The sequence below is a fragment of the Talpa occidentalis genome, unplaced genomic scaffold, assembly GCF_014898055.3.
Source record: "Talpa occidentalis isolate TD23 unplaced genomic scaffold, MPIMG_talOcc4v2.1 talOcc4.16, whole genome shotgun sequence".
Classification (NCBI taxonomy): Eukaryota; Metazoa; Chordata; class Mammalia; order Eulipotyphla; family Talpidae; genus Talpa; species Talpa occidentalis.
The window spans coordinates 75,885,295-75,912,752 of NW_023601653.1; the positions used below are offsets into that span (position 1 = coordinate 75,885,295).

A 27,458-nucleotide genomic window follows, 5' to 3' on the forward strand; every position below is an offset into this window, starting at 1 on the left:
TCCCAAGATTTTTGTGGTTGGCAAGTTGGAGACCCGGGAGAGCTGATGGTGTATGTTCCAGTCCAAGGGCAGCAGAAGGTTCATGTCCCAATTCAAGCAGGCAAGAGTTCTTCTTACTCGACCTTTTTTGTTCTATTCAAATCTTGATCTGATTAGGCGAAGTCCACCCACTGCTGGGGAGGGCAATTATTTTACTCAGTCTACTGACTCCAATGTTATCGCATCCCATGCTCACGGACACACTCAGAATAATATATGACTGAATGGCTGGGTGCTCCATGACCCAGTCAAATTAACACATAGACTTAATCACCACAGGGACTTTAAAAACATGTCCTTCCTTGTTTCAAACTTCTACTCAGGGAGAAAGGCATGGGATGAAGGTTGTATGAGGGAATTTCACTAAGAGAACAGGGTTACTGCAAGGAAAATAATTTTAAAACACAGGACTTAAAAACCAAGATGAAGTAGGTATTTTCACTCCAAAGATTCTAAGACCACTGTCTCTGTCTGTCTAAGACCACTGTCTCTGACCACCATAGCAAAATTCTACCACCATAGCAAATTCTAGGGTGCAGGTGCCCATTTGAATTAATGTTTCAGTGTGATAAACTCATGCAATTTGCTGGGGTCTCTCTCTTCTTATAGGGGTATCAGTCCCATTGGATAGGGACCCGCTCTTATGACTTCATTAACCATAATTACCTGCCTTAATGTCTCCAAATACTGTCACATTGGGACTTAGGGCTTTAACATATTTTTTGGGGGGACACAATCCAGCTGCTCTTCTTTTTATTGCCTCAGAACCAAAAGATGGGATAGTCAGCATTTATGGGATAGTCATGGTTCCCTCCATCTCACTCCCCTAGGGGAAAGAGGATGTTCAAAGGGCATCATAATGAAAGCAATTAAATGACATCATAGTCACCATTAGCATCACTATCATCTTATCCTGGGACATTAGGAATCGGCTCATAGTGTATTTGCTGGTTCGGAAATGGAGTTTTAAAAAATCAATTTATTTTAACAATGTTCACTGAGCGTATTTGATGCACCAGATGAGCCAGTTTTGATGGGGCGGGCACCAGGAGGAATACCACAAGCCTTGCCATCAAGGTGCTGTGATTTCGTAAAAATGTGTGAATCCAAAGTAGGAAATGATGAATATAATGGAATTAAGGTACTATAGAATATGCTAAGGGAGTTTGGAAGAGAAATAAATACGTAATGAATAATAGTCGTTACCTTTACTGAGCATATCCCATGTCCTGGGCAGCTTCATCATGCTTCTAAATATTCTTATGCTACAACATACAGAAAGACTCAACCCATAATTTACTAGTTTCTGCATCCATGCGTCAGTGGTAAAGCATCGTGCTTGGTACTCACACTGACGCAGATGGTTCAGACCTGTGTTCTGTCCTCTGGAAACTCAGCATAAACAGTTGGAGGTCAGAGGCCACATCGCTACATTCATAAAGAATAAAACTTTCTCATTCTCCACAGGCCAGGGATCGGCTCCTCTTAGGCAGGGAAGGCAAATCTGGACCAGCACTTGGAAACCTGGAGAGCCATGAGTCTGGTCAAAGCAGTTCTATGTGGTAGTGTCTCCTGGAAAACCAGAGATTTGCCTGGAGTGACTTGGTGCTGGTGGTCAGGTTCCCCAGGAAAATGAGAGGAGAAGCAGGGATTGGCCTCTGGTGGGGAATTTTGCAGACTCAAACAGTTACTAGCCAGCTCCCCACCAACCTGGGGGGGGAGGGAAGTTTAATAATGCGACCTAAATCTCAAGTGTGAAGAGAGGGGCACCAACCAAGGCCAGGTCCTGTTCCCCCACCCAGTCCCCCCTACAGGACCAGCAGGGGACGCCCCTGCTGGTCACCATCACCAAGAGGAGGGCTCATTACGTGGCGAGGAGGCAGCAGAACAGTCGTATCATTCTGTGCGTTCTGGGCTTAAACATAGGGATGATAGATGGATCTAGAGACTGGAAAATGATGATGGAGGGATGACGTGCACTGAAGGGGTGGTGGCAACTGGTCCCATCATCTATTTCTGGGCATTTGGGTTGTTTCCATAGCTTATCTATTGTAAATAGTGCTGCTAGAAACATAGGGGTGCAGGTGCCCTTTTGAATTAATGTTTCTGCATGGATGGAGCTGGAAGGGATCATGCTCAGCGAAATAAGCCAGAAAGAAAAAGAAAAAATACTGGATGGCCTCACTCATAGCAGGAATTTAGAAAACCTAAATAAGGGACCAGGAAAAAGACTAATTATAATAAAGCAAAAATCAAAATCAACAAGCAACTATAAACCAGAGACACACTGGGGGTGGAGGGAAAGGCAGTAGGATCAAAACAAGGCGGGTGGGAATTGTACGGGGACTATAACCCAGATGAAAATGCACACATTGTGCAAAGGTATTGAGCTCAGGTACGGAGCACCTGCAGTGTTCCAGCCATGTTGCATGTATTATCTCATTTAACTCTCCAGTGACCAGGTAGGCCTTGACAGAGGTAGAAATAGGCTTCCTGCAGAAGCTCCACGGCTCGCTTGAGCACACGCTGATAGAAAGCTGTGAGCTGAGCTTGGAGCTGCCATTCCGGGGGCGCCCTGCACCCACCCCCAGCCTCCTGCACCTCCTGGCTTGAGGGTGACAGCCATCAGCTGCACGGCCTCCTGCCTGAGCCCGACCTTCCCGCGGCAGCTCGTGTTAGGCAGAGAAGGAAAGTTTGGGGGTACACGGCATTCCTTTTTACATTTTCCTAAATAGCCAGAATTGCAAGGAGCGATTTCGCAGCGCAGGGGTGCGCTTTGCGCGCAGGTACCCCGCGCGGTGCCCAAAACGCGCAGGCTGGACCGAGGCGGGGAGGGGCCCTGGCGGCCGGGATTTGAGCCGCGGGGGGGCGGGGAGGAGCGATTGTGACCCGCCGGGCCCTCCCCTCCCGGGCACTGTGATGCGGCAGGGCAGCTGCCGGCCCAGCATGTCTGTCCCCGGCCCCCTCCCGCGCAGAGTGTCACAACAGCGGAGGCGGCTGTATCTGGAGCAGTTGGGGTGGGCAGGCCCGGCTGCGAGGCGAGCCGGTGAGGAGAGCAGCCAGGATGGTGAGCCTCTGGGGATCGCGGGGCTGGGTTCGGGGGTCAGGGGTGCAGGGCAGGCGCGTCTTTGCCGGGACTTAAGGGTCGCGATGGCAGAGCTGGGAGCCCCAGGGTGGGGAGGGCCTGGGGGCGCGGGGAGGGGGGTGCGGGTCCAGGGTCGAGGAGGGAACTGTCCGGTGAGCACATCTCGTGCGGGTGCCCTTTATTACAGAGGAAAAGTGGGGCCGGGGTGGGTCGCCCCTCACAGGACCTGAGGGAGATTCGCAGGAGCAGGTGCGGGGAGGGACACGGGCGCTCGGTGCCGAGGGGGTGACATTCCCAGGGACGCCCGAGTGGGGGGAAAGGGGCCGCCCCGTGTTCCGGATGCACGGGCTGTGCTAGGGTAGCTGGGGGGTGAGGGCCGGCGGGCCCCCAGACCCAAATAAATGTGACACAGCCCCAGACTGAGACAGGGGCGTGCAGAGTCCCAGTGCTCCTGGGGCTGGGCTCTCTCCTTCCCCTGCCTGGCCGCCTGCTAGGGGTTGGGGCGCTTGTAACTCGAGCGCCGGAGGCTTCCCCCGACCTGGCACCCGCGCTCACTCCCCGTGTTCCCCCCAAAGCCAGAAGGACTTGGCGCACAGCAGTGCCTCGCAGAAGGCCCGGGACTCACGGTCCTTGTTTTTCACCCTGGCTTAGTGGGCTCAGGAGGGAGGGAACAAGTTCCCCAACTCCTTGTCTTACATGCTGGGGAGACACCTTCAAAACAAGGTCCTCTTCCACCCTCTGCACCCCTCCAAATCGCCAGGTGGGGAAAATATGCATTCAATTCACTTCCCTGAAAGCCTGCGAGCCCAGACATTTATCTGACCCGGTCCTGGTATTTCAGGTCACTGGGAGGTAGGTTGGAAAGATTGGGTGGGGGAAGGGACAATGAGCACGTCTCAAAGGCCAAGGTCAAGCTCTCTGGCCACTCTAGCTCCAGGTGTCAGTGACAGAGCAGGCCCCGCCTCCCTGGCCTTGGAGAGTGCCCAGGGCCTTCGGGCTCTGGCCCCAGCTCTGCCCTCCCCCCAGGGCTGTCCAGCAGGCTCCCTGCCCCGTGCAAGCTCGCAGACACTGGAAGAATTTGGGAGCTAGTAGGGACAGTGACCAGAGGAACCCACTCCTGCCTGAGGTCTCCCTGCTATGGAACCATAGAAGGAGCCCAGAACTGGGGGTTCAGAATGTTGGTGCTAATTTCTGCATCTAGCTGTGTTACAGCAAGGAAGTCACTTAACCTCTCTGAAATAGCTTTTCTCATCTACAGAACAAAGATGCGTTATAGAGAAAATTCAAGCCTCCACCTTGCTTTAATATTTTAAATGTTTTGCAAGGGGGGTGGGAATTGTAGGGGGACTATAACCAAGATGAAAATGCCTACATTGTGCAAAATGAAAAATGATGTAAAACCATAAAGTTAAAAAAATTAAGGCATTTCACTTGTAAAAGAGCTTAAAATTCATTTAGTAAGTTGACATATAGAAGTAAAAATGTTTGACTGTAGCCAATAATTTTAATGAGCACATTATTAAAATCAAGTATTAAGTATTAGTAACTTTGAATAAATATCCAGAGCATAATTTTTGTTTGAAAAAATAAATTTCTGATAACTAAAAAAAATATTTTAAATGTTTTGATAAACAGAATTTCAAACATACACAAAAGGAGAGAGAATGGTATAGTGAGCCCCTCTCTACACCATCCAGTTTCAACAATGATCTCTCTATTCCCTTTTATCTCTCTCCCCATTATTTTGAGGTGAATCAAGATTTGGTGTTTAATATTTATATTATCTAGCATGTGGCTAGTGCTTTATAATTTTCAAAGTGCTCTCTCTTGCATGTTTTAACTTTGCCTTGAGCCAGGGCAACTCTCAGGGTGGAGCTAGGGGGCCATTTCTAGTCTCCCCCTTCCTTCCTCCTTCCCCTGCCCCCCGAACCCCCATGTGCACTCAAATGCAAGTTTCTGAAAAAACTTATGAATAAATTAGACACTAAACTCTTATGGTAAATGTGCTAAAGAATCTGAATGGGTAGCGAACACCTGTGGTTGAGTATTTTAAAAAGAAACCATCTTTCATTTGCTGTGAAGTGCTGAATTTGTCAAGTAGGTTCTACTTAGAACATTTACATGCTGCCTGGACAGCACTGCTGATGGGGAACATTTTTTTACTGAACATTTCCCTCTCACAGAACCTCTTTTTTTTTTTTTTTAATCCCTTGACTTATTCCTGAAAGACTAGGATGACACGTCTATAAACAAAGAATCCCACACCTGCAGAAAGGACTTTACTTTCTCCAGAAGGTTCAGTTTCAGGCAGCCATCCCTCTAAGCTCCCACCCCCAACTCTGGGTTTGGAGGGTGCTGCCACCCCTGTGTTAAGGAGAATTAGACTTAACATTTCTGTTGGTTCTGGGTAAGAAATTAGAGCTGATTTTGTAACCGAACATTCTCATCTGTTCCCACTGTCCCTCTAGTAAGCAGTTCTCCTGGGACCTGAGACTATGATACCTTCTAGGTGACAATCCTGGTCAGGTACCCCCAAGCCAAGCCTGTGCCCATGACAGCAGGGCACAGGAAAACATATGTGGTTTGGGGGAAGTGAGAGCCCCAGCAACACAACCTCCTGCCTGCATTCTTTCTGAACTGGGGAGCCCCAGCTGAGAGTGCAAGGGACTAGGCATCAAATGGCAGCGCAGAGGCCATCTCCCCACAGAAATGGGCAGATGGAGGGGACTGTGGGGGGGGGGAGGCGTACGGACACTGCTCCTCTGTCTGTGATCCTTGGGCACTGCCCCTGCGTGAGTGGCCTGGCTGAGCCCTGAAGGTTCGTACTTGCGTTCTGACCTCAGAGGACTGCTTGGTGTTCCTAAGGGGTTGCAAGTCTCGGCTGCACCCCCCTCATCTCTCAGTGCAGGTACCCCAGAGCCACCGGGTACCTTTCTCTGAACCCCGATGTACACAACTCCCCCAGGCAGCAGCTGGGGCAAAGGTCCTGGGTAAACCAAAGGAACTTGTCAATGCCTTGCTATACACAGCAGCCCAACAGATATGTGTTGTGGGCATGAAGAGAGCAGGTAACTTTTGTGTTTACACCAACACGAGGCTTGTGGAGGGGCTGCTGTGCTTTAGGAAGCTTTCAGACTCAGCTCAGGCGCATACAGAGCTGGAGGGTGAATGTTGTTGCTGAGGGACCTTTCTTCGGGGACTCCTGTTGACCTTGAAAGGCAGATGAAATGTTAAAAATAAATTTTGAGGAGGAAGTAACTGGTGAATGCAGGGCCACTGACGGGGGGTGGGTGAGAGGATGCAGAGCTGTTGGGGGTGGAAACGTACCAACTGCTCTTTTCCTTTTGGCCACCAAGGGACTGACGATACCAAGGGACTGATGATACTGTCTGTGACTTTTGTGGTTGACATTTCCCCTGCTGGTGTCTTCCTGTTAGACTTTCTCCCAGATGATGAGCTGTGGAAAGAACGGGAAAGAGTGGGCACTGTGCGATAGGGTTAAAAGCTCAACTCTCTCGTTCTGGCCCACAGTCGCAGCCAAGGCTCAAGGGCCTTTTGAAATCATAGGGTCTCTGAAGCTGGGAGTCTACTTAAAAAACACCCCGTCATTCCTGAAGCCGGTCTTGGACATTCCTTTAGCTGCAGAACTGCAGCACCTACTATCCGAGCCCCTCTCTCAAGCCGCCTTCACTCAAGGATGTTAATTTAGGTCATCTCTTTGTTCTCGCTGTTTCTAGCATGCTATCTAATCTTTGTTCCCAGCGATTCCAGCTGTGGTGTAATTGAAGGGTTCTGAGCAAAGATAACTCCAGCAATCATGAATCACGTTTGTTCTTACTTTAATTATCCCTCTGTTACTGTGGATCTACTTTATACTTGTCATCTCTGACCTAGATTCTAAAATATATGGCATTTATTATCCCACCCTGACAACTAGACATAATTTGGTGTAATAATCTGCTTCCTGAAAGCAATTGCGTGGCATTTGACCACACCGGTGACCACACAGGACTGGGGTATGTGGACTAGGGACTGGTCTCAGATTTTCTTGGGACAGACACTCGGACCTGTGTCACTTCCCTTCCTAGGCAATATGCCAATTTTACTGTTTTGTGATGCTTCAAAAGGATTTTGAAAGTTACAAAGCTTCCTTCAAGAGGATCATGATTAGTTGATCTTAGCCCTCTGAGAGCAAAGCAAAAGGAAATAACTAATATTAAAACAGAAATAATCTAAGGTTGACACAAGGAAGATTGCTTGCAGTGGAATTACAAGAAAGCTGTAAAGTTCTAGAAACTTTTTTTTTTTTGATGTTCTGCAGCATGTAGGCTCCCCTCCCAGGAGGGTCGTAGGTGGCACAGATGTCTCTTCTGCCCTGTCCTTCATGAGCCCACGCCTGAGACACACCGAGAAGTTTGTGAGACTAAATTTCCCTGCCTCTTGTTCGCACTACTCCTAAATCCACCCCAAATGCCCTGAGATCAGGTTGGCATGACTAAGTTGTCCCAAGTCTCCATAAATATTACCCCCTACCAGGAACCACACCAGAAGTAGTTTTTCTCCTTTGAATTCTTATTGCTTCCCAGGTCAAACAAAGGTGAGCCCTCCCACCCTCCAGCACAGAATTTTCATTCTAACCATCTTGCTACTTTCAAGCACCTGCTACTTTCAAGCTCTGTGCTTGAGGCTGGGGGTTCAGTGAATAAAGCAGGGCTCCTGGCCTAGAGAACTTACACTCTCCAGTGCAAAAACCAGAAAACCGCACAAACAACTATAACGTGGTGTGGTGAATGCAATGGTAGAGCAGAAGGGGACTGTGGGAGCACAGAGTGGGGGCCCCTTGATGGCTGTTGGTCTTCCAGGCTTCATGCAGGAAGTAACTTGGGGACACAGGGAGGGTGAGTAAGAGCCAGCCCGGCACTTGTCAATGCCTGGCTGCACGTAATAGCACAACAGATGCTTGTGGGAACGAACAGAGCAGGTAACTGTTGCATTTACGCCAACACTAGGCTTGTGGAGGGGCTGCCATACTCTTCTAAAGGAAAGGGATAGACCTCTGTGAGGTCCATCCATCTCCCTCATATTCACCCACTGGGCTCCTGGGCAGAGGCTCCAGCAGCACACAGGGGACCCCTTACCTCATAGGGCCCAGGAGCATAGAATTGGTCTGAGCTCCATAAACCCAGATTAAAAATAAAACTGTGAGAGGGGAGCATGAGCGCTCACTGGCCAGAGAAGGGACTCTGAAATAGAGCGCAGAGCAAATGTATAAATATTGTCTGCTGCGTCAGCTTTCTCTCTGATCACCATCTTCCCGGCTATACCAGCCTCGAGATAAATAATCCTCGTGCTGCCAGAGATAAATAATCCATTTTCAAGGAGGCCACCACACTGAGTCATCCTCAGTTTCTTACTGGAACTTTTTTCTGTTTGGGTTTTGCTCTATAAACTAGGCCTTTGTTGACGTAGGTGTGGGCACATTCAGGCCGTGCAAGTTCAGAGTGCAGGGGAGCAGGCTGCGTCATGCAAAGGAAAGGTTGAGGTTGGCTTCACAAGACCTGGGTTCTGGTGCAGCCTATTCTGCTCCAGAGCTGTGACATCTCGAATGTGCCTCTGGAACTTTCCGAACCTCAGCATTTTCATCTGTAAAATCATGAGGGAAGTGAATTCTATTCAATGGTCCAAGAGGCCAGTCCTACTCCAATATGCTAAACAGTCTGAGCCAACATAATGTCCCTGGTTATGATGGATAAATGCAGGCCCTTCTTGGGTGTGAGGACTGTCCTCCCAGGTCATCAGCATCAGATCGCTCAGTGCTTGTCTATGTTGAGTTCCCAGGCAGGAGGCTGGGGGTGAGGGCCGGGGGGTGATCACAGAGTGGCTGGAGAAGGGCAGCCTGGAGAGGCCCACGGAGGAGCTTTGCACTGATTCTTGTTCCCTGTGTCCCCCAGGGTTGCTGAGGATGTGCATGGATCTTAGGGTCCCCTGGGGGTTCATGTAACTTGTAATGTCACTTGTGATTTCTTTATGTAACTTCAAAATTCTTGTTCACGCTCACAAATTGGACTCTTAGTAAATGTCAGTTGAAACAATGACTAAGTCAAATGGAACAGGAAGATCCTGGGCCCTTCAGGATAAGGGAATTATGGTGAGTGGAGACTTGCTCCCCCTCTCCTGTATTTCTTTCAGTATTTTTTTATTTTAGTATAAAAAATTCAAACTTTCCTCTCTCTTCTCGATTAAACAGAAATTACTATTTTCCTGCCATGTTTACTTTACCTGCTGTGTTTGTTGAAGTAGTTTAAAGGAAATGACATCATGATCTTTACCCTAAATGCTTCACAAGTGACCTTACAACATGACATTTTCAGACTTAACTCCAATTTCAACATCATGCTTGACATACTAATCATTTTTTTCTATTTGTCGCCCAAATATTTTGATTTGTTCAAACCAGAATTCAAAGTCCATATACTACATATGGATGTTATGTTTCTGAAGTTTCTTTTGACATGAAACAGTTCCTCCCATCAACTTTATTTTTCATGAATTAAAATGATTGGTCTGTAGAATATCCCATTTATTTTGTTGTTTTTTTTCCATGATGTCCCAAACTTTTCTTTCTGACCCCTGTATTTTCTGTAAAGTGTAGACTAAATCTAAGGGAGTATTAGATTATGGCTGCAATTTTTTTTTTTTTTTTTTTTTTGCATAGAAGAACTGGGATGTAGGCCACAGGTGTGGGCGTGAGAGGACTCACCAAAGACAGAGCGGGGAGCAGAACAGGTGGATCAACTGAAATACACTGCTGAGGAGAGCAGTGGGCGAGACAGGAGAGGTCTGCTGCACCATTTGTGGGTTAGTTCCCTGACCGGGATCAACCCCTAGGCCTCCAGGGAGGGCCCCAAGGCTGAATATTTTTGACAAGAATTCCTCCTGGGGGGTGTTGTGCATGACACAGTGCACCACATCAGGTGGTTTCCAGTGTCTGATTTTTCTCACTGTTAGTGTTAACCTTGAGCCTAGAGGTGGGCTGGTAATCATTGTGGTTATCTTTACCTCTTCTGACAGTGAGGCACTGATTTTTTGGCACTGTGTGAACATCCAGTCCTCTATCAACCTTTCACTTTATAATGTTAGGCATCCTTGTCATAATCAATCATGTTTAGAAACTTCATTTGACAGCATTTCTCAATAGATCACTCATTCTACATTGATAAAGCAGACATTCTTTTGTTAAAAAAGAATTTTCTTTCATCCATAAGGCCCTTTGGATAAGGAAAAATAAGGCTGGTTTTTTTTTTTCTTCTTCCTGGGCCTTTTCTCTTAATATTATTCACTAAGAACTTGTGGATTTTTCCATATACACCCTATACCAATCTAGTGTTATTCTTTTTGATGCTCAGATGGTCCCTCTGGCAGTAGGATCCTCTTCAAGGAGATTTCGAGGATCTTTTGCTATTGTGCCAATCTGTCAGCTTCTGTGCTTTCAGGTGCTATAAGATAGTATATTCCTTGCCCCAGACCTAGAAACATCCACTAGTGGGGCTGGTGTTGAGAGAACTTCCTTTTATCTTGATTAATATAGCCATCGTGGGCTTTTGGGAGCATCTATGAACCAAACAGTTACTTCAGAATCTACTTTATGTCTCCATTTCTTTTGTCAATTCGCTCACCGCTAGCGTGTAGGGGTTGGGGAGAGCAGGTTGTGAAGGCTGGCATGAGATTAAAAGGAGTATGGAAAGAGGCCCAAAGCATTGCTCTCACCACAAAACTGGTGGTTTTCAAGTCCCCAAGAGCCTTTACTCTTCTTCCTATGGCCTTTGTTTTTCCTAAAGCATCCCTACCTCCTTGCCAAAAATGCCCAGAACATTCCAGAAGAGAGGACTGACGGGAGACCAAGCAGCCCCTCAGATAGGCCCAGCAAGTGGTTGGGTGTGGTGATGAGGGGGCGCAAGACTCAGAAGGGTGAGGGTCACATTGTTACCTAGAAGGAGTTTCCAGTACCTTATCAGCTTCAGACACCACAGCTGCCTGCAAGTCACGCGGCGTGCTGGGTGTGGAGATGCAGTCCACCAGTGATCCAATTGTCGTGGGGGGCTTGCTAGATAGGACGTTGCTTTCCTAGGTCTGAACTTGAGTCCTAAGGTGAAGGCAAAATAGACCCCAAAGTAAAGGTGAACGGATTAGCTTCCTGAGGCTTCTAACTTTCTAAGTGGAGAATAAAGCTTCCAGGTGGAAAATAAAGCTATGAGGTAGTTTCATATTGAAAATGATAATGATGAGGACAACAACAATCACAATAGCTTATTATTTCCAGCTGAAGGAAGTTGGTCCATTAAGCCAACAGCGCACAGCACAGAAGTCCATTGAGAAGCTATGACTCAAACCCCAGGATGTGGGCGACTCACGCATGAAGCCTTATCCTGGCCACCAGACTCTTGGAGATGACGTGGGTTGTAGTCCTGACAAGGGCGTGTCACACACCGGCTGCTCTAACCGTCCACCTACGCTCTGACCTTCCCAAAAGCCAGGGCACAGAGATGGGGAGATTGGGTGCTCGTTCTAAAACCGAAACAGGGAATGGTTGGTCTTGACATCTCACCTGCGAGTTACTTAGGGCAGCAGCCCTGCTTCCATGCCCTGAGAATCTTCCAGTCCCCAGCACGCCCTACTCCATTGTGAACTTGAAGTGTTTCCACGCCCAGCCACACTCTCTGGAGACTCTGCTCTGACTTAGGTTACCCAGAGCTGGAAAAGGACAGGTCAGGTCCTGGATAAGAATAGAAACCCAGAGGGCAGGCAAATTCTTCCCTGCTGGGCTCTGGCAGGTGCACCCGAACAGCTACTTTGCACCACCCCTGCTTCTCATAGGTGGGCTGTGGTGGGGGTGAGTCATCCTCCTAGTAAAACTCCATGATAATTTCCACACATAGACACACACGCACACACACACCCGCGCTCCCCATCCTAAGCTGTCATATCAGGACCAATCAGATAACTGTGGCTTCACACCAGAGTCACACAGAGATAAAGGGCAGCTTTATTTAACACTTGGCCTGACGTAGGTAAGGGAGAAGGTTATGGTATGCAAAGAACTTTCCCAACTTCTCAGAAGAACCTAACTCATACCCTCCGGCCCCTCCTTTGCTGCACTGCTCCTTTCCTGCCTTTGTAACAGATCAGTAACATTCAACTGATCTGTTGAATTTCAAAGTGTATTTCAAAGTGTATTCCTGCCATAGTGTTTATCTACTCGGTGATGTTCTGGAATTGTGTGTGTGTGTGTGCATGTGTGTGGTCTAGGAAGGCAGGGCAGAGACGTGAATGTGAATGCTCCCCTGGGTGTGCCCCTGAATTAGGAAGAGTTTCTGTGTTATCACAGGTTCTTCTTGTGAGCTCCTTCATCAGAGCAGGAGTCTCCTGGTCTGGAATTCCCCCCTGTATCATTGCCCTCCCCCCCTTTTCTTGGCACAGAGGATTTGCCCTCAAAAGTAACCGTTAGAGCAAAACATAAAACTGGTTCTTTGAAGCCAAATCTTGGTGCAAATACAAAGGTGCCCAGATTCTGGAACCTCCAACCCCTAGTCCCATCCCCTCACCCCTGCCCGAGGTTTGAGGGGGGCACGGCTGGAGGGATAGACAATAGCCTGCATGTTGAACGCCGCGGGAGGGACAAGCCCTCGGATGTGAGGGCTCTAGGGCCGGGGCCACGCTGACCTCTCTGCCCGTCCCCGCAGCGGGAATGCATCTCCGTCCACGTGGGTCAAGCAGGAGTGCAGATCGGCAATGCCTGCTGGGAGCTCTTCTGCCTGGAGCACGGCATCCAGGCGGATGGCACCTTTGGTGCCCAGGCCAACAGGATCAACGATGATGACTCGTTCACCACCTTTTTCAGCGAGACGGGCAACGGGAAGCATGTGCCCCGGGCGGTGATGGTAGATCTGGAGCCCACTGTCGTAGGTGAGCAGGGACGGCGGGGTCGTCTGCGAGAGCCCTTCCACACCAGGTGGCTCAAGCTCTCTAGTATGGGGGACACAACAGGCGACAGGAATTTCTGCTTCCCACATAGCCCTAAACTATGCAGAATCAAACACCTTCTACTTAAAACCTGTAAGCCAACTGAGACAGACAGAAATGGTCAAGATCGTCTGCTAGATACTAAGAGTGAAAAATGCAAAGAATTTGAGAAATCAGAGACTCCCAAATAGTTTCCCAAAGTATAGGTTTCTGAGTCTATAATAACTCCGGGTCTGGTCTAAACTTGCAGTATCTTACACAGAGCAGCCATATTATCTTCCGGTCAGAGGTCCTGGGGTTCTAGAATGAACCTCCTCTGGATTGTGGAGAACAAGCACCCTGACTTGTGCCAGGGCAGGATTTGTCATTCCCTTTTCCCACATGCCTGTCAGTGCCACTCCCCTGCTCTGACCCCTGGATCCACCCACAGCCCAGCATTAGGGTTTCCTGGGCTTCTAGGCTAGCCCAGCAAGCAAAGAACGGACACATTCCATAGAGGCATCTGGGTAAATGCCTGTAGCGCCTAATTCCTAGGGGTGCTAGGCCACGGTACTCCATTCCTTGGATACTTTGTACAAATACCAAAAGTGCCCTCAGACCACTGTGAAAGGCTGTTTCCCTGGGAGAAGCAGACGGACCTGAAGAGGAGGGATGGAGTCGGGCCCCAAGCACCCTGGTCTGCGGTGTGTCCCCTGTGTGTCCCTGGAGGTGTGCGGAGCCGAGCTGGAGCCCCCTGACAGTCTCCCTAAGCCTCCTGCTGCTCTAGAACCTGGAGCACAGCTTTGTTTCCAAGTCATCTGAAGAGCCCTCTAGTGCCTGGAATTTATCACTACCACTTGGTGGTGGAGGTTAGAGTTGAACAATTGCTGGGAGTCTAGAAAGTGGGTAGATCATCCTGAAACAAACTTTTCTCTGTGTTCCTAGAACATTTTAATGCTAGGGAAATTGGGTTAAAATTTCGAGTACCCTTGCAGCATGAAAGGAAAAACAAAAGGCGGTCCTCAACGAGGGCAAGGCAGAAGGAAGGAGAGACGGTGTTTTGGGGGTTTGGTGAGCCTTGTAACTAAGGGTTTGTTTTTTTTTTTAAGTTCCAGCCAGCAGAGCAACTGGCTTCTCCTTGTTCCTTCCAGAGTCACAGACTTGGCTTTGCTAGTCCCTGTTGCCTGGAAATTCTCTTAGCTTTTTGCAGGGCTTGTGACAGGGTTGTCTGTCTATAAACACTCAGAGGAGCTTGACAGGTATGGAGGGGGCTTGACAGGTAGGGAGGGGGAAATGTGGGGTGTTGTTCTCACACAGTTGTTCTCACGGGGAGGGAAGCAGTAGGAAGCCAGGTGGAAGCTGGGTAGTAAGACCTGACGGCTCTTTTCCCGGTAGATGAGGTTCGGGCAGGAACCTACCGCCAGCTGTTCCATCCGGAGCAGCTGATCACGGGCAAGGAGGATGCAGCCAACAACTACGCCCGGGGCCACTACACAGTGGGTAAAGAGAGCATCGACCTGGTGCTGGACCGCATACGGAAGCTGGTGAGTGTTCACGGGGGCAAGAGGCCTGCACGTCAGGTTAACGTGGGCGCGCTGTAGAGACACAGGGCTGCTGGCTCGGGGTAGACCCTAAGATTCGGGAATTTCTGGCTATGTGGGGTCAGAAGCATTCACAGGAAGGGTGCCCCTGCCTCTGCCTGGACAGCATGGACGACCCTACAGGCTGAAAGCTGATTACTGCTTACTGGATACTCTGTGGTGGTGTCTGGGGAAACTGCGGTGTAAGGAAGGCTCAGTGTACCGCAGTATAAATATACAGGGCAGGGACAGGAGCACCCCGAACCTCCCCCTTTCTTGGGGACCACCCTGTTGCATAAGGAAGCAGAGGTTAACAAAGCATTTAACGTGGAAGAGGAAGAGACTGTTGATGCATTCTGTTCTTACAAGCGCCTTTACAAATGTCAGTTCAGCACATTCCTATCAAAAGACTGATAGGAAGGAGGTCTCTTCCCTGGAGTTGACAGATGAAGAAATTGAAGGACAGGATGGTTCAAGAACAGACCAAGTCCCATAGCTAGAAGTGGCGGAGTTAGCATCTGAGCCAGGTGGACTTGATGTCAGAGCTCCAAGTTGTAGGGCGAGTCGCTTTATTTATGTGAGCCCTTGTTTCCTCATCTGTGCAATGGCTCAGGTTGGACTTGATCTTGACTTTGGAGCTAAGGATGCCACGTGTCTGTATATGTTCACTTCTTCTGCTCAAAACCACTGGACAGAATGATCATAGCTTATACCCAGTGGGGAGATTCTGTGGTTCTATGAATTGCTTTCGTTCTGATAAGGGGTAATATTGGGCTGAGATGGGTAGCAGTTCCCATGAAATCAAATGACACATTTTTTTCATTAAAAAATTTCTCCAGTAGTTAATTGTTTGAATTCATTATAAAGGCATCATAGAAATGCAAAATTGGGGTCTGGGGGGAAGAAATCAAATGACAAGGGCAGGGGACATAGGCAAGGAACTGGAGCTCTCAATGGGCAGAGTCACTAACCCACTTGGTTCTGAAACTCCTTCCTGGTTCAACCAAGTCACTGGGCTAGAATTTTCATGTACTGTCCAGGTGCAGTTTGCCACCCCCTTGTTTTTAGTCTTCCCAAGATCACTGAAATTCTTGCACTTCCTTACTCCTCCCAGGCTGTTTGATTTTACTCACATGAAAATTTGTGGGTTGCCTGCCTTTGTCTTCATGGTTTCTTTTGTGCTACTGCCCCCAGACAGATGCTTGCTCTGGCCTGCAGGGCTTCCTGATCTTCCACAGCTTCGGGGGAGGCACTGGCTCTGGCTTCACTTCTCTGCTGATGGAGCGCCTCTCCCTGGATTACGGCAAGAAGTCCAAACTAGAGTTTGCTATCTACCCAGCTCCCCAGGTGTCCACTGCAGTGGTCGAGCCCTACAACTCCATCCTGACCACCCACACCACCCTGGAGCACTCCGATTGTGCCTTCATGGTAGACAACGAAGCCATCTATGACATCTGCCGCAGGAACCTGGACATCGAACGCCCCACCTACACCAACCTCAACCGCCTCATCAGCCAGATCGTGTCCTCCATCACTGCCTCTCTGCGCTTTGATGGGGCTCTCAACGTGGACCTCACCGAGTTCCAGACCAACCTGGTGCCCTATCCCCGCATCCACTTCCCACTGGTCACCTATGCCCCTATCATCTCTGCAGAGAAAGCCTACCATGAACAACTCTCTGTGGCTGAGATAACCAGCTCCTGCTTTGAGCCCAACAGCCAGATGGTGAAGTGTGACCCAAGACATGGCAAGTACATGGCCTGCTGCATGTTGTACCGGGGGGACGTGGTACCCAAGGATGTGAATGTTGCAATTGCTGCCATCAAGACCAAGAGGACCATCCAGTTTGTAGACTGGTGCCCCACAGGCTTTAAGGTGAGAGCTGATGACTTCAAGAAGAGGTAGACTGGAGAGGGAGAGGTAGATTATCAAAAATGGGGGAGATTGAGATGTAAACTCCAAGGTCCTTGGGTGATAATTCCATGGGAACTTCATGTTTTATAAGAATATATGGGAAGAGAGGCTTAAACCAAATGTATCATTAATTTCATTCATTCATTTGCTTTAGGTGAGGAGAAACTCTATTGCATAAGAACATTGAAAGATAGGAAGGAGGACCATTCATTTCTTCTGTCACTCCTACTATAAGATCTAAAAATATCTCAAAGGTCCTGCAGCAAAGATCTCTTTTATAGAGAGGAGAGGATGATGCTGGAAAGAACCAGCTGTGGGCAAGTGGAATGAGTGGGTGAAAGTGGCTGTGATCTCACAACAGTTCAGAAAATGGAGTTAACCACATATGTTCAACTGCCAGGGATGTATAATTCCCTCCTCTAAAGAAGGATGTGCCTTTCTCCCAGTTTATTTTGAAAGATTAAATATCCTCCCTGTAAGATTTAATCAATTTAGAGTTAGGATAAACATTTTATGGTGGTTATATGATTGTGGGCTACTTATACGATGAATCTCTGACGTTTTCCATTAACCAGGAATGAGCAGAAGCTAAAGAAGCCAAGTGGCCTGTTAAAGATCAGCTGCCCATAGTCTGGAAAATGCTAAATTCTGGGGAGATAGACAGTAGCCTGGATCCCAGGGCTAATGAATGTTGAATGTTAGAAGCCACACCTTAACCCTAGCCCTTTCCATGTGCACTGGCAAGGCACGCAGCCGGCCCTGCACATGGAACTGCTTGACCACCTCGCGCTGTGCTCCTGTGGTCTGATTAAAGACCCCTCCATCAAAACATCTACCACCATTTACACTGATCAGTACCCCCACCCCCAGTTACGCCTTTAATAATTCAGAGGTATACTGAGCCCCAGGAATGGTTGTAGCAGGTGCTAGAGATACAGAACATCTCTTTTCCCTGGTGGAACTTACAAAAATAAGGCACCATATACCTGCCAACCTCTTGGCTGACTTATTTGCATACGATGCTTTGACCCAGCTGTTCTGCTGAGTAAGGGAGGCTCGCATTCTGCCTCACTGCTCGGCTCCGTGCTACATAGATCATCTTTGTTTTGGACTATGCCTATTTTTATGTGGCAGTTCTGGTCATTCTTGTGAAAATAGGCAAGAGCTTTAAAAATGGAAAAAACAACAAGAAGCTAGCAGGAAAATGAGTAATAAAAAAGTAGAAAAAAAAAAGAGGTGAGGGTGATTAGAAAATTGACAGAACAGGAGTTGCCTCCTCATTTTGCCTCTTATTTTAAGCTGACACTCTGGGGCTAGTCCAGAAAGATAAAACAGCGCCAGCCTCTTTGGCTGCCTCTCAGAAAGGCACATGCTATGGCCGGGGGGTGGGGGTGGGGGGTCATCCTCTTGCATCCTTCCCAAGGATATCTGTCCCCACTTGACTCAGGTCAAGGCAAGATCTGTTCAAAAGAGGAGCGGTGACTCTAGGCACCTTATTTATTCTCACCTCCTTTATTTATTTAAAAAATTGTATCATCTTTTATGGAGGTGACAGCACTGTATAAAATTTAGGGATACAAGTGTCCTTGCTTCAGATATATGTTACACCCACCACGCCCACCACCAAAACCCCAATAATCCCCCACATAGTCCATCACGCCTCCCCCCGGCCTCCACAACCCCTGGCCCACTTTGTTTCCCACCCTCTCCCTCTGGCAGCCTCAGGTCTGCAGTCCTAACGCTAGGGTTTGTTTTGGTTAAGTATTATCTGTTCATTTGTTTCTTTATAGTCCATAGATGAGTGAAATCATCCTACTGGACGATTTGTCTTTCTCCTTCGGACTTACTTCACTTCGCATAGTTCCCTTTAATTCCTTCCACATTGCCGCACACGGCAAGAGTTTGTTTTTTTTTAATCCCCAAGTAGTATTCATTGTGCACATATGCCACACCCTCTTCAGACACTGCTCTGTGGTTGGACACGTAGGTTGTTTCCATTGGGGGTGCATGTGTCCCTCTGAATTAGTGATTTCACATTCTTCACGTAGGTACTGAGGAGTATAATTTCTGGGCCCTATGGTAGATCCATTTTTAATATTTGGAGTAATCTTCATGCTGTTTCCCACAGGCTCTGGATCAGGCTGCATTCCTACCCACACTGTAGTGTTCCTTTTTCTCCATACCCTTGCCAATATTTGCTGTTTAGGATCTTTTTGAAGCAGGCCATTCTCACAGGATTGAGATGGTATCTCATTGTGATTTTGGTTTGTATTTCCCTGAGAATAAGTGATAACATTTTTTACAATCACCCCTGTTGGGCAACTGTATGTCTTCTTTGGAGTAGTGTCTATTTAGGGTCTTCTGCCCATTTTTTGGCTGGGATATTTGTTTTCTCGTTGTTAAGTTATATGAGTTCTTTCTAGATTTTTATAAGAGTCCCATGTTGGACATAAGATGTGCAAATGTTTTTTCACACTCTCCTGGAGCTCTTTTTGTTTTAATGATGGTATATTTACCACGCAAAGTTTTTGAGTTTGATGTAGTACTAACACTTATCCCTCTGACCTTTGGACCTTTTTTTTTTTAAAGATTTATTTTTATTTATACAAGAACCAAGGTACAGGCCAGAGGCGCGGGAGGGTGAGAGGATTCACCAGAGACAGAGTGGGGAGCAGAACAGGCAGACAGAACAAAAGCACTGCTGAGGGGAGCAGCAGGCATGACAGGAGAGGTCTGCCGCGCCATGTGGGAATCTCCCTGTCCGGCCGGCAATCGAACCAGCGCTGCAGAGGCTGCAGACAGCTTCACAGCACTGTGCTCAACCCACTGTGCCACCAGGGAGGTCCTGGACCTTTTAATTTAATGCTCTGGGATAATCCCATGAACTTTCAAGCAGCATGTCACCTTTGGCAGAGAAAGTTCCCTAAATTCAGGAACAAAAGAGGAACTACAGGCTGCCACCCAGCAAAGAATACACTTTATAAAAACTTCAAGTCTAGAAAGTGAGTTGACTTCCCCTTCAGAGATAAACATGTATTACATAATTCCCCTTTGATAGTTGTATTCATTACCCTTATTTGTCCCCAGTAATATTTCTAATTATCTGCCCAGTTCCCCTTTTCTCTTCCAGTTCTTAGGTATCCCAGGCCTTCCTCTTGAATTTGCCAGTATCCAGCCCACTTTTCTCTTCAATACTCACCTCTGTCTACCTGCCTGCTCTCCCACCTCCCGATATACCCTCTTTCCACATTCAGTCCTGCGATCCTGTCCCTGCACCCACGACCATGTCTTGCCTTCATGCTATGTCACCCAGGCGGTTATCTGCCTTCCATCATCTCTTATTGCTCCATTTCTCTGTTCCTCAGGTTGGCATCAACTACCAGCCTCCCACTGTGGTCCCTGGCGGAGACCTGGCCAAAGTGCAGCGGGCTGTGTGCATGCTCAGCAACACCACGGCCATCGCCGAGGCCTGGGCCCGCCTGGACCACAAATTTGACCTGATGTATGCCAAGCGGGCCTTTGTTCACTGGTACGTGGGTGAGGGCATGGAGGAAGGAGAATTTTCTGAGGCCAGAGAGGACCTGGCTGCCCTGGAGAAGGATTATGAAGAAGTGGGGACTGACTCATTTGAAGAAGAAAACGAAGGGGAGGAATTTTAAATATACACGATCCCCTTGGCTGTGTCTCTTTATTTCCGCTGCTCCATTGCAAGCACATTTCACACCCAAGAGTAACCCTGGGCTGACAGGAGGGAGGGTATCCTACGCCAGCACCCATGGGTGACTGGGTCAGAACTGGGGGCTCAGCTCTGGGAGACCCTCCCTTGGGGAAGAGCAGTTTTGTGTCACTAAAGAAAATGAGAGTCGTGGTCTCTGGATTGGGGGGGAAGCCGAGTTACATGTGGGAGGAGGCATCATCAGGGTTTTCAATTCCAGATGAGGCTGTGTCCACCTGAAAACATAGTCTGCGGCCGGGGAATGGTAAAATACACAGGGCAGGGAAAGATCTGGGCTTCGGGGAGTCGCACTGTGCTGAGAGTGGGAGCGAGAGAACCAGTCAGACTCTCCCCTGCCCTTGTGAATACACAAACATGAACTTGATCACTTCAGGTGATGCCAAGTGACGTGAAGTAAAATAACATCGGTGACGGGAGGAAGGGCCTGGCAGCCCCTCCTTTACTGCAGGGGTCAGAGATGCCCTTGGGGAGACCCGACAGGAAAGTGCTGACACGTGACGTTCTGGGGTCGTGGTGTTAGGAGAGGGGCCAACACAGAAGTGGGGACAAGCTCAGAGTGTCTGAAGGACAGAAAGGAGGACACTCGTGCCTGGAGGACGGTGAGAGACAGAGAGGCCGGAGCCTCGCAGGGCCACAGCCTGTTCCGCCTGACAGGCCAGAGTCAGGAGGCTTTTTCTAAGTGAAACAAGCCTTTGGAAGGTTTTATTAGGATATCGGCTACCCTTTCTCTCTATAAACACACACACATACCTTATCGCTACTCCTTCCAACAAGCTCAGAATGGACATTCTGCAAATTTTCAGATGAAGAAACTGAGGCCTAGGGAGTTTTGTGGGAGCAAGAGGAAGAGTTGGAGCTCAGACAGTAGGGACCACTAATCCCGTTCTCCTGTCCACCCCGTACTGTATCCATCCCCTGGTACCTGTGGTTCTAGCAGGTTCTAGCTACTGAATGAGGGATAAAATGACAGACGGGGAGAAACAAAAGTCTACATCATTTACAAATGAGAGGATGAGTTAATAGATTTCTTCCCTGAAATGGGCAACTCTCGCAGGATTTAAAAAAAAAAAAATCAGAAGTCTGTGTTTCTCACTCTATTGGCAAGATAGGCAAGGTTGGGCCCATTGTGGGTCCATGTGCATTAAATGTGCATCTTGCTGCGGACTTTCCCTAAATGTTTCTATCCCTTGGAAGATTCCTTGGACACCTTGAGAAAAATGGAATAAAATATTCCAAGAAAAGACTAGGTAAGAAGTGATGCTAATTACGTCTAGAGGATTGTTGGCAGAGACCCCACACGTTCTTGCTCTCCCATGAAGGAGATCATAGTACTAAAATGAATGGCCCAGATCTCCTGACCTTTGTGACCTCCCTTCTCTGTAATCACCGTTGAACCAACTTAGCTGTGTCAGATTAAGGGTGAGGAGCTGCCAGCCCTATCAGGAAAGGACAAATATCCTCTCGATGGAAATTAGAGACCTGCCGGTGGATTTCAGATAAGCCTCAAAGGACTTCCTGAGTATATAACTATGACCTAGTTAGGGAGAGAAAACACATCCCTTGGCCAAAGCCAGGGCCGGGTAAATCACTTATGGCACATTCCTTTCCTCCAGAAATTTGTGAATTTGGTTAAAACAAAGTCACAGAAGTAAAGTCTAAGCGGGGTGAGGAAAGAAGGGTGTGAGAGAGAAAGATAAAAGGGCCTGGGATGACTTTCACCCCCGTTTCTCCCATTTTTCTTCATTTGGCTGGTCTCTGTCCAGTCACGGGGTTGGGTTCCTCTACCCTGTTCAGTGCGGGGTAGACAGGAGAAAAGAAGCTTCTTGGCTTTGTTCATGAAATGCAGGTAGTGAATTCCAGAACTGGGATAAGGGTTGCCAGAAAGAGGATGAATAGGAAAGTGGGTGATTCCCTAAAAAAAACAAAGTATCCTAAAAAAAGTATCCTAAAAAAAACAAAGAACCAGACAGATTCACTAGTGCATTCTACCAAACCTTCAAAGATGAGCCACTGCATGCCCTTTTAATCTCTTCCAGAATATGAAGAGGGAAAGTATTCCCTCTTCCAGGCACATTTTATGAGGCCAACATTACCTTAATACCAAAACCAGATGAAAAAAAGGAAAGTACAGACCAATCTCCTTGATGAACATAGATGGAAAAATTCTAAACAAAATCTTCGCAAATCAAATCCAGCCACGCATTAAAAGGTTCATACACCATGACCAAGTGGGGTTTATTCCAGGGACACAAGCAAGAGAAGAAAAAGTCTAATTCACAGTATTGGAAACAATACTGTATCTCTGTGTAAAGATAAAAAGAATGGCAAATAAATCTTGAACTTTATATATTTGCTGTTGGTAGGTGTGGCTGTAGCTCTTCTGAAATTACTGTGTGTTATCAGGTGGAGCAAACAAATAAATTGATGTTAATGGCAGCAAGGGTTCTCCCAGTGAAAGAAGGGACCTACAATTATGGAATGGAACAGAGCAAGGAATAACCCTGTAACATTGAATAATATTGCAAAATTGGAAGGGAATTAAGAGACTTCAGTTTGAATTCATGTTATTTAAAAAAATAAAAATTCTACCCGCTAGCTCTTCTTTTGAAAAGAACTGAAGCAATGAGCCCAGGAGCAATCAGAATCTCTAGTGCTCAGTACAAATCTCTTGTTTTTTTCAATACCAGTGCCATCTATAGGAAATCATGACTTGTTAGAGAACTGGCTGATTTCGGGAATGAACCTGACACATCTTGTGCCAGACAGTGATGAGGAAATCATGAAATTCTCAAAAAATGAGGAGGAAATATCACAGGACATAGAAACCAGGTTGAAACAATGTTCTTAACTCATCCTTATGAGAGTCAACTGGAGTGATGACAGTCCACATTGAATGAAAAAGAATGCTGAGCTCATACTGACACAAAGAAACAAAAAACCAAGGGGTTAGGAGAAGGAAATGTTCTTTTTAGTAGAACACTAATTAACAAATATAGATGGAGCAGGATAGGTCATTCGTGGATCCTAAAATCATTGGGTGAATGTTGTTGGGGATCAAAGATAAACAAAGCCAGATATTAATTAAAGCCAAGCAAACAGATTTTATTCAGTAACTACTGACAGTAAGAGAAAGAATTGAGCTCTATTTTGATTGGCACAGAGGTGGCTGGGTATTTCCAAGGGAGAATTTGTAGGCAGGGGGAATGAGGTGAAGCTCAAGCAGAAATTTACAAAGGGTTGGTCAGTGTGTATGTGACTAGGCCATGAATCTACTAACTGTTAATTACACAAGTGGGAATTCTATGTTCCCACAAAGAATGGGAGTCCAGAGGTCTGAGCCTCCCTGATGGTTACCAGGCAAGGAATGACTCAGGGTCTTGAGTTGTAGGAGATACAGACACATTTCATAGGGACAGAGAAGGGAGTCATTGTGGTAAGCCCTTTTTAGTACATCCTCTAAGAAAGGGAGGTCAGGTGGCCTCCCTGGTGGCGCAAGGGGTTAAGACGCAGCACTATGAAGCAATCCGCAGCCACTGCAACATGAGTTCCACCTCTCCGTCTCTCCCGCTGTTCCCCTCAGCAGTGTGTATCAGTAGATCTGCCTTTTCTACTCCCCACTCTGTCCCTGGTGAATCCTCTCACCCACTGCATCTCTGGCCTGTACCCCAGTTCTTGTATGCATAAATCTATAAATCTTTAAAAAAAAAAAAAAAAGGAGGGCAGGGCCTATCAGCAGGTGCTGGCTTGAACAAATAAACTATTTGACTTAATAAATTATTGACAGTTCAATAATATTGACCTAATGTTTTAATTTAGCTTAATAAATTATTGTCCCAAACTTTCCCAGACAAGAATTCCAAAGCCGGATGATGCAAATCTCTTTGCATTAGTTCTTACAACTGTGATATGCAGTTTTAAGAACTAATGCAGAGAGATTTTGAGTTTTCCCAACACTATTTGTTGAAGAGACTTTGATTTCTCCAGTTTATACTCTTGGTTCCTTTGTCATAAAATAACTGTCCATTTAGACAAGGATTATTTCTAGGCTCTCAGGAAATTGCCAAATTTTTTTCCAGGGTAACAATACCACATTACATTTCTACCAGCAATATGTATGTGATTCAGTTTCCCTACATCCCTGCCAACATTTAATTATCACAAAATCTCAATGAATGAGATTATGACTTGAATTCTGTATGTGTGGTGGGGGAAAAGGTTGATATAAAGGACATTATTAGGATAATTAGCAAAGCTTGAATATTGACTATTAGAGATTTTTAAATACTGAGTATTAGAAAATTGTTTCCATATTAAATGTCCTGAATTTGATAGTAATTGCACTGGGGTTAAGTAATATCTCTGATCGTAGGCCATACATTGATTTAGGACTGCAGAATTCTGATCAATTCTGTCACGAAGTTAAAAAAAAAAAGTGATGTTCATACAAGTGAGAGAGAGAGAGAGAGTGTGTGTGTGTGAAAGAAAAGTGACAAGCAATTGTGCCAAGATGTTAATAATGAGTGAGGAGTATAAATGATGGTTCTAATAATTGTGTACTTTTCTGTATGTTTCAAATTTATTGGCCAAAACAAAGTATTTAATTTAAAAATGATTCTTCTTTAGGATAACAAATTGCCTGAGGAATGGCTTGGGGAGATAATACGGCATTTTACTTCTCGGTGGACTCCCAGTCCAGGAAAATGAAACTTAAACCTAACAGCTCAACTTGTTACTGCTGTGTCCTAAGGAGAATGTGTTTATTCACATAAATACTGGGAGGAGATATCCTTTACACACTTCCCAGGAAATTTATTATTTATTTATTATTTATTATTACTTTGCTTTCCAAAATAAATAAAACTTCAAGTAGAAAAAAAAAAAGCATGTCTTGACAAACTCCAGACAGAAAACTAGGGAAGAGAAAAAAAAACTTGCGTAGAGGTAAGTATCCAAGTCACCTGAAACCACATGTGTTTGTGGAGAACTGAGCTTTGGAAAAGATACTAATGCTTTGTTTTAGCCACTGATTTTTTTTCTTCTTTTCCTTAAAACACCACTTGCCTTTATCCCATGCAATAAAGCCCTGCCCATTTCCTAGAATAAAAATTAGTATCATTTTCGATGGCTCCTCACCTTGGACAAATAGCTTTTCCCAAAAGTTATTTTCTACTGTGAATGGGAGCAAGATTATGCCCCAGAGGCAGTCACGCATCTTCCATGACCACATTTTTTATGCAGAATCAACTAAGTGAGTCTGTTAGAGGTGGCTCCTTGTCTCTCCCACTTCAAATTAAGGAAAAAGAAGGAAATAAGAAAATTGATGAGATTTCACTGAAAAGATCCCAAACAGGCAGACATACTAAACAAGCAAAGAAAATGCTTCTGGAACCCACACTTTCCTTTGAAATGAGTATCATGCAGTTTCAATTTCAATTCTTTCTTATGTGGTTTGAAAACTCCTTCAGCACAGAGCACAATTTTATTAACAGTCTTCAGAAAAAAACTAATGGACCGTGTTATTTTTTTACATTAAAAAAATTTGCAACATTAACCTTTCAAAAAGTCAATATAGGGCCTCCCTGGTCACACGAGGGGTTGAGCACAGCACTGTGAAACTAGCCACAGCCTCTGCATCACGAGTTTGGTGCCCGGCCAGTGAGGGAGCTACCCACATGGCGCAACAGACTTCTCCTGTCTTGCCTGCTGCTCCCCTCCCCTCAGCAGTGGATTTCAGCCAATTGGCCTGTTCTGCTTCCCACTGTCTCTGGTGAATTCTCTCACCCCCAGCCCCGTGCCTCTGGCCTGCACCCCAGTTCTTGCATGCACAAATAAATAAATCTAAAAAAAAAAAATCTTTTAAAAAGTCAATATAGTACAAATTTTTTTTCTGGATTATTTGAAAGTCTTGCACATGATGCTTCATTTTTCCCTGGCTGCCTGCTTTCAGAGTATGAAATTACTGCTCGTTAATCCCCAGACCCCATGAAAGTTCCCCCAATTTAGTCCTTTACAGCAAATGGATGCAGTTTGGGACGTCCTGTTGCATCTCCTAAATTTTGTTTTTGGTCTGGAACAATTTCTCAGATCTTTCTTTGATTTTTATGACCTCGGCCCCTTTGAAGATTATAGGTCAGCTAGTCTGTAGAATGTTCCTCAATTTGGAGTAGTCTGCTGTTTCTTTACGAATGGATTCAGGTTTTCCATCTTTGACAGGAATTATACAGATATGATGCTGTGTTACTTTCATTTCATCCTAATGGCATATAATTTCAACTTTCCCATCCCTGATGATGTCCACTGTGTTGCTGTGAAAATACTTATTTTCCTTTTTGTTATTAATATTTTCATTAATTATAGTGATAACAATATTACATTCATATGTAATATTAGTAAGTAATAATATATTTTGTGGAAAATGACTGAAATTTTGTAAATATCCTAATCCTCATCAAATTTTGAATTTATTCAACTGTTTATTTTTATAGGGATGGACTACGGTTTCCTTTGTCATTTAATATCCTACAATCTTACTATCGACAATCTTAGTATTGTTATTTATTTTAATGCTCAAATTGTTCCAGATTTGGCCAGAGAGAGCACCTTTAGTTGGTTTCTGCACACTTCTGACATGTGCCCATCATTTTTTAAAAGCATTTCTTTACTTTCTGGCAAAACAAGATATCCTAGGCTCATCTTGTATCTGACCCTGGAAGCAGCCACTTCTCCAGGGCATTCTGGTCCTATGTACTAGACAATGACTATCATTAAGCCGATATCTAAGTGTTAGATGGGCTTATAGCTGTTGGGCCGTCACTGCTGCCTGGTTCTCTCAGTGAACAGAGTTAAGGAAAATCTATGTGCACAATTACCTCTAGATCCTTTCGTTGCCTGTTTCTATACACCCACTGCAAAGAACGAAGCCACACTGATTAACTTGAATTCCCATTCAGCATTTATGGAACCAACTGCACAGACACCCAGGGGTGATTGCATGTGTAAAAGAGGTAACAAGCATTTAACATGTGCATGTTACAGGACCTCTAACCTTCCATATCTGCACACACCCCTGGTGAGCTCTGAAATTCCCTGATCTCTTATTTTACAC

General features: G+C 46.3%; 1 protein-coding gene across 2 annotated transcripts; it reads left to right on the top strand.

Annotated features, from left to right (window-relative positions):
• Positions 1-2,981: 2,981 nt before the first annotated feature.
• TUBA8 (tubulin alpha 8) lies at positions 2,982-20,632 on the top strand. 2 transcript variants are annotated; one of them, XM_037514642.2, is made up of 5 exons: positions 2,982-3,106; positions 12,865-13,087; positions 14,519-14,667; positions 15,898-16,578; positions 19,983-20,632. In XM_037514642.2, exons 1-5 carry the CDS (start codon positions 3,104-3,106, stop codon positions 20,274-20,276), a joined length of 1,350 nt encoding a protein of 449 aa, XP_037370539.1. In that variant the 5' UTR covers positions 2,982-3,103; the 3' UTR covers positions 20,277-20,632. The 2 variants fall into 2 exon arrangements, with proteins under 2 accessions (XP_037370539.1, XP_037370538.1); XM_037514641.2 differs by lacking the exon at positions 2,982-3,106 and adding an exon at positions 11,471-11,576 and having other exon boundaries at positions 19,983-20,308.
• The last annotated feature ends 6,826 nt before the right edge of the window (positions 20,633-27,458 follow it).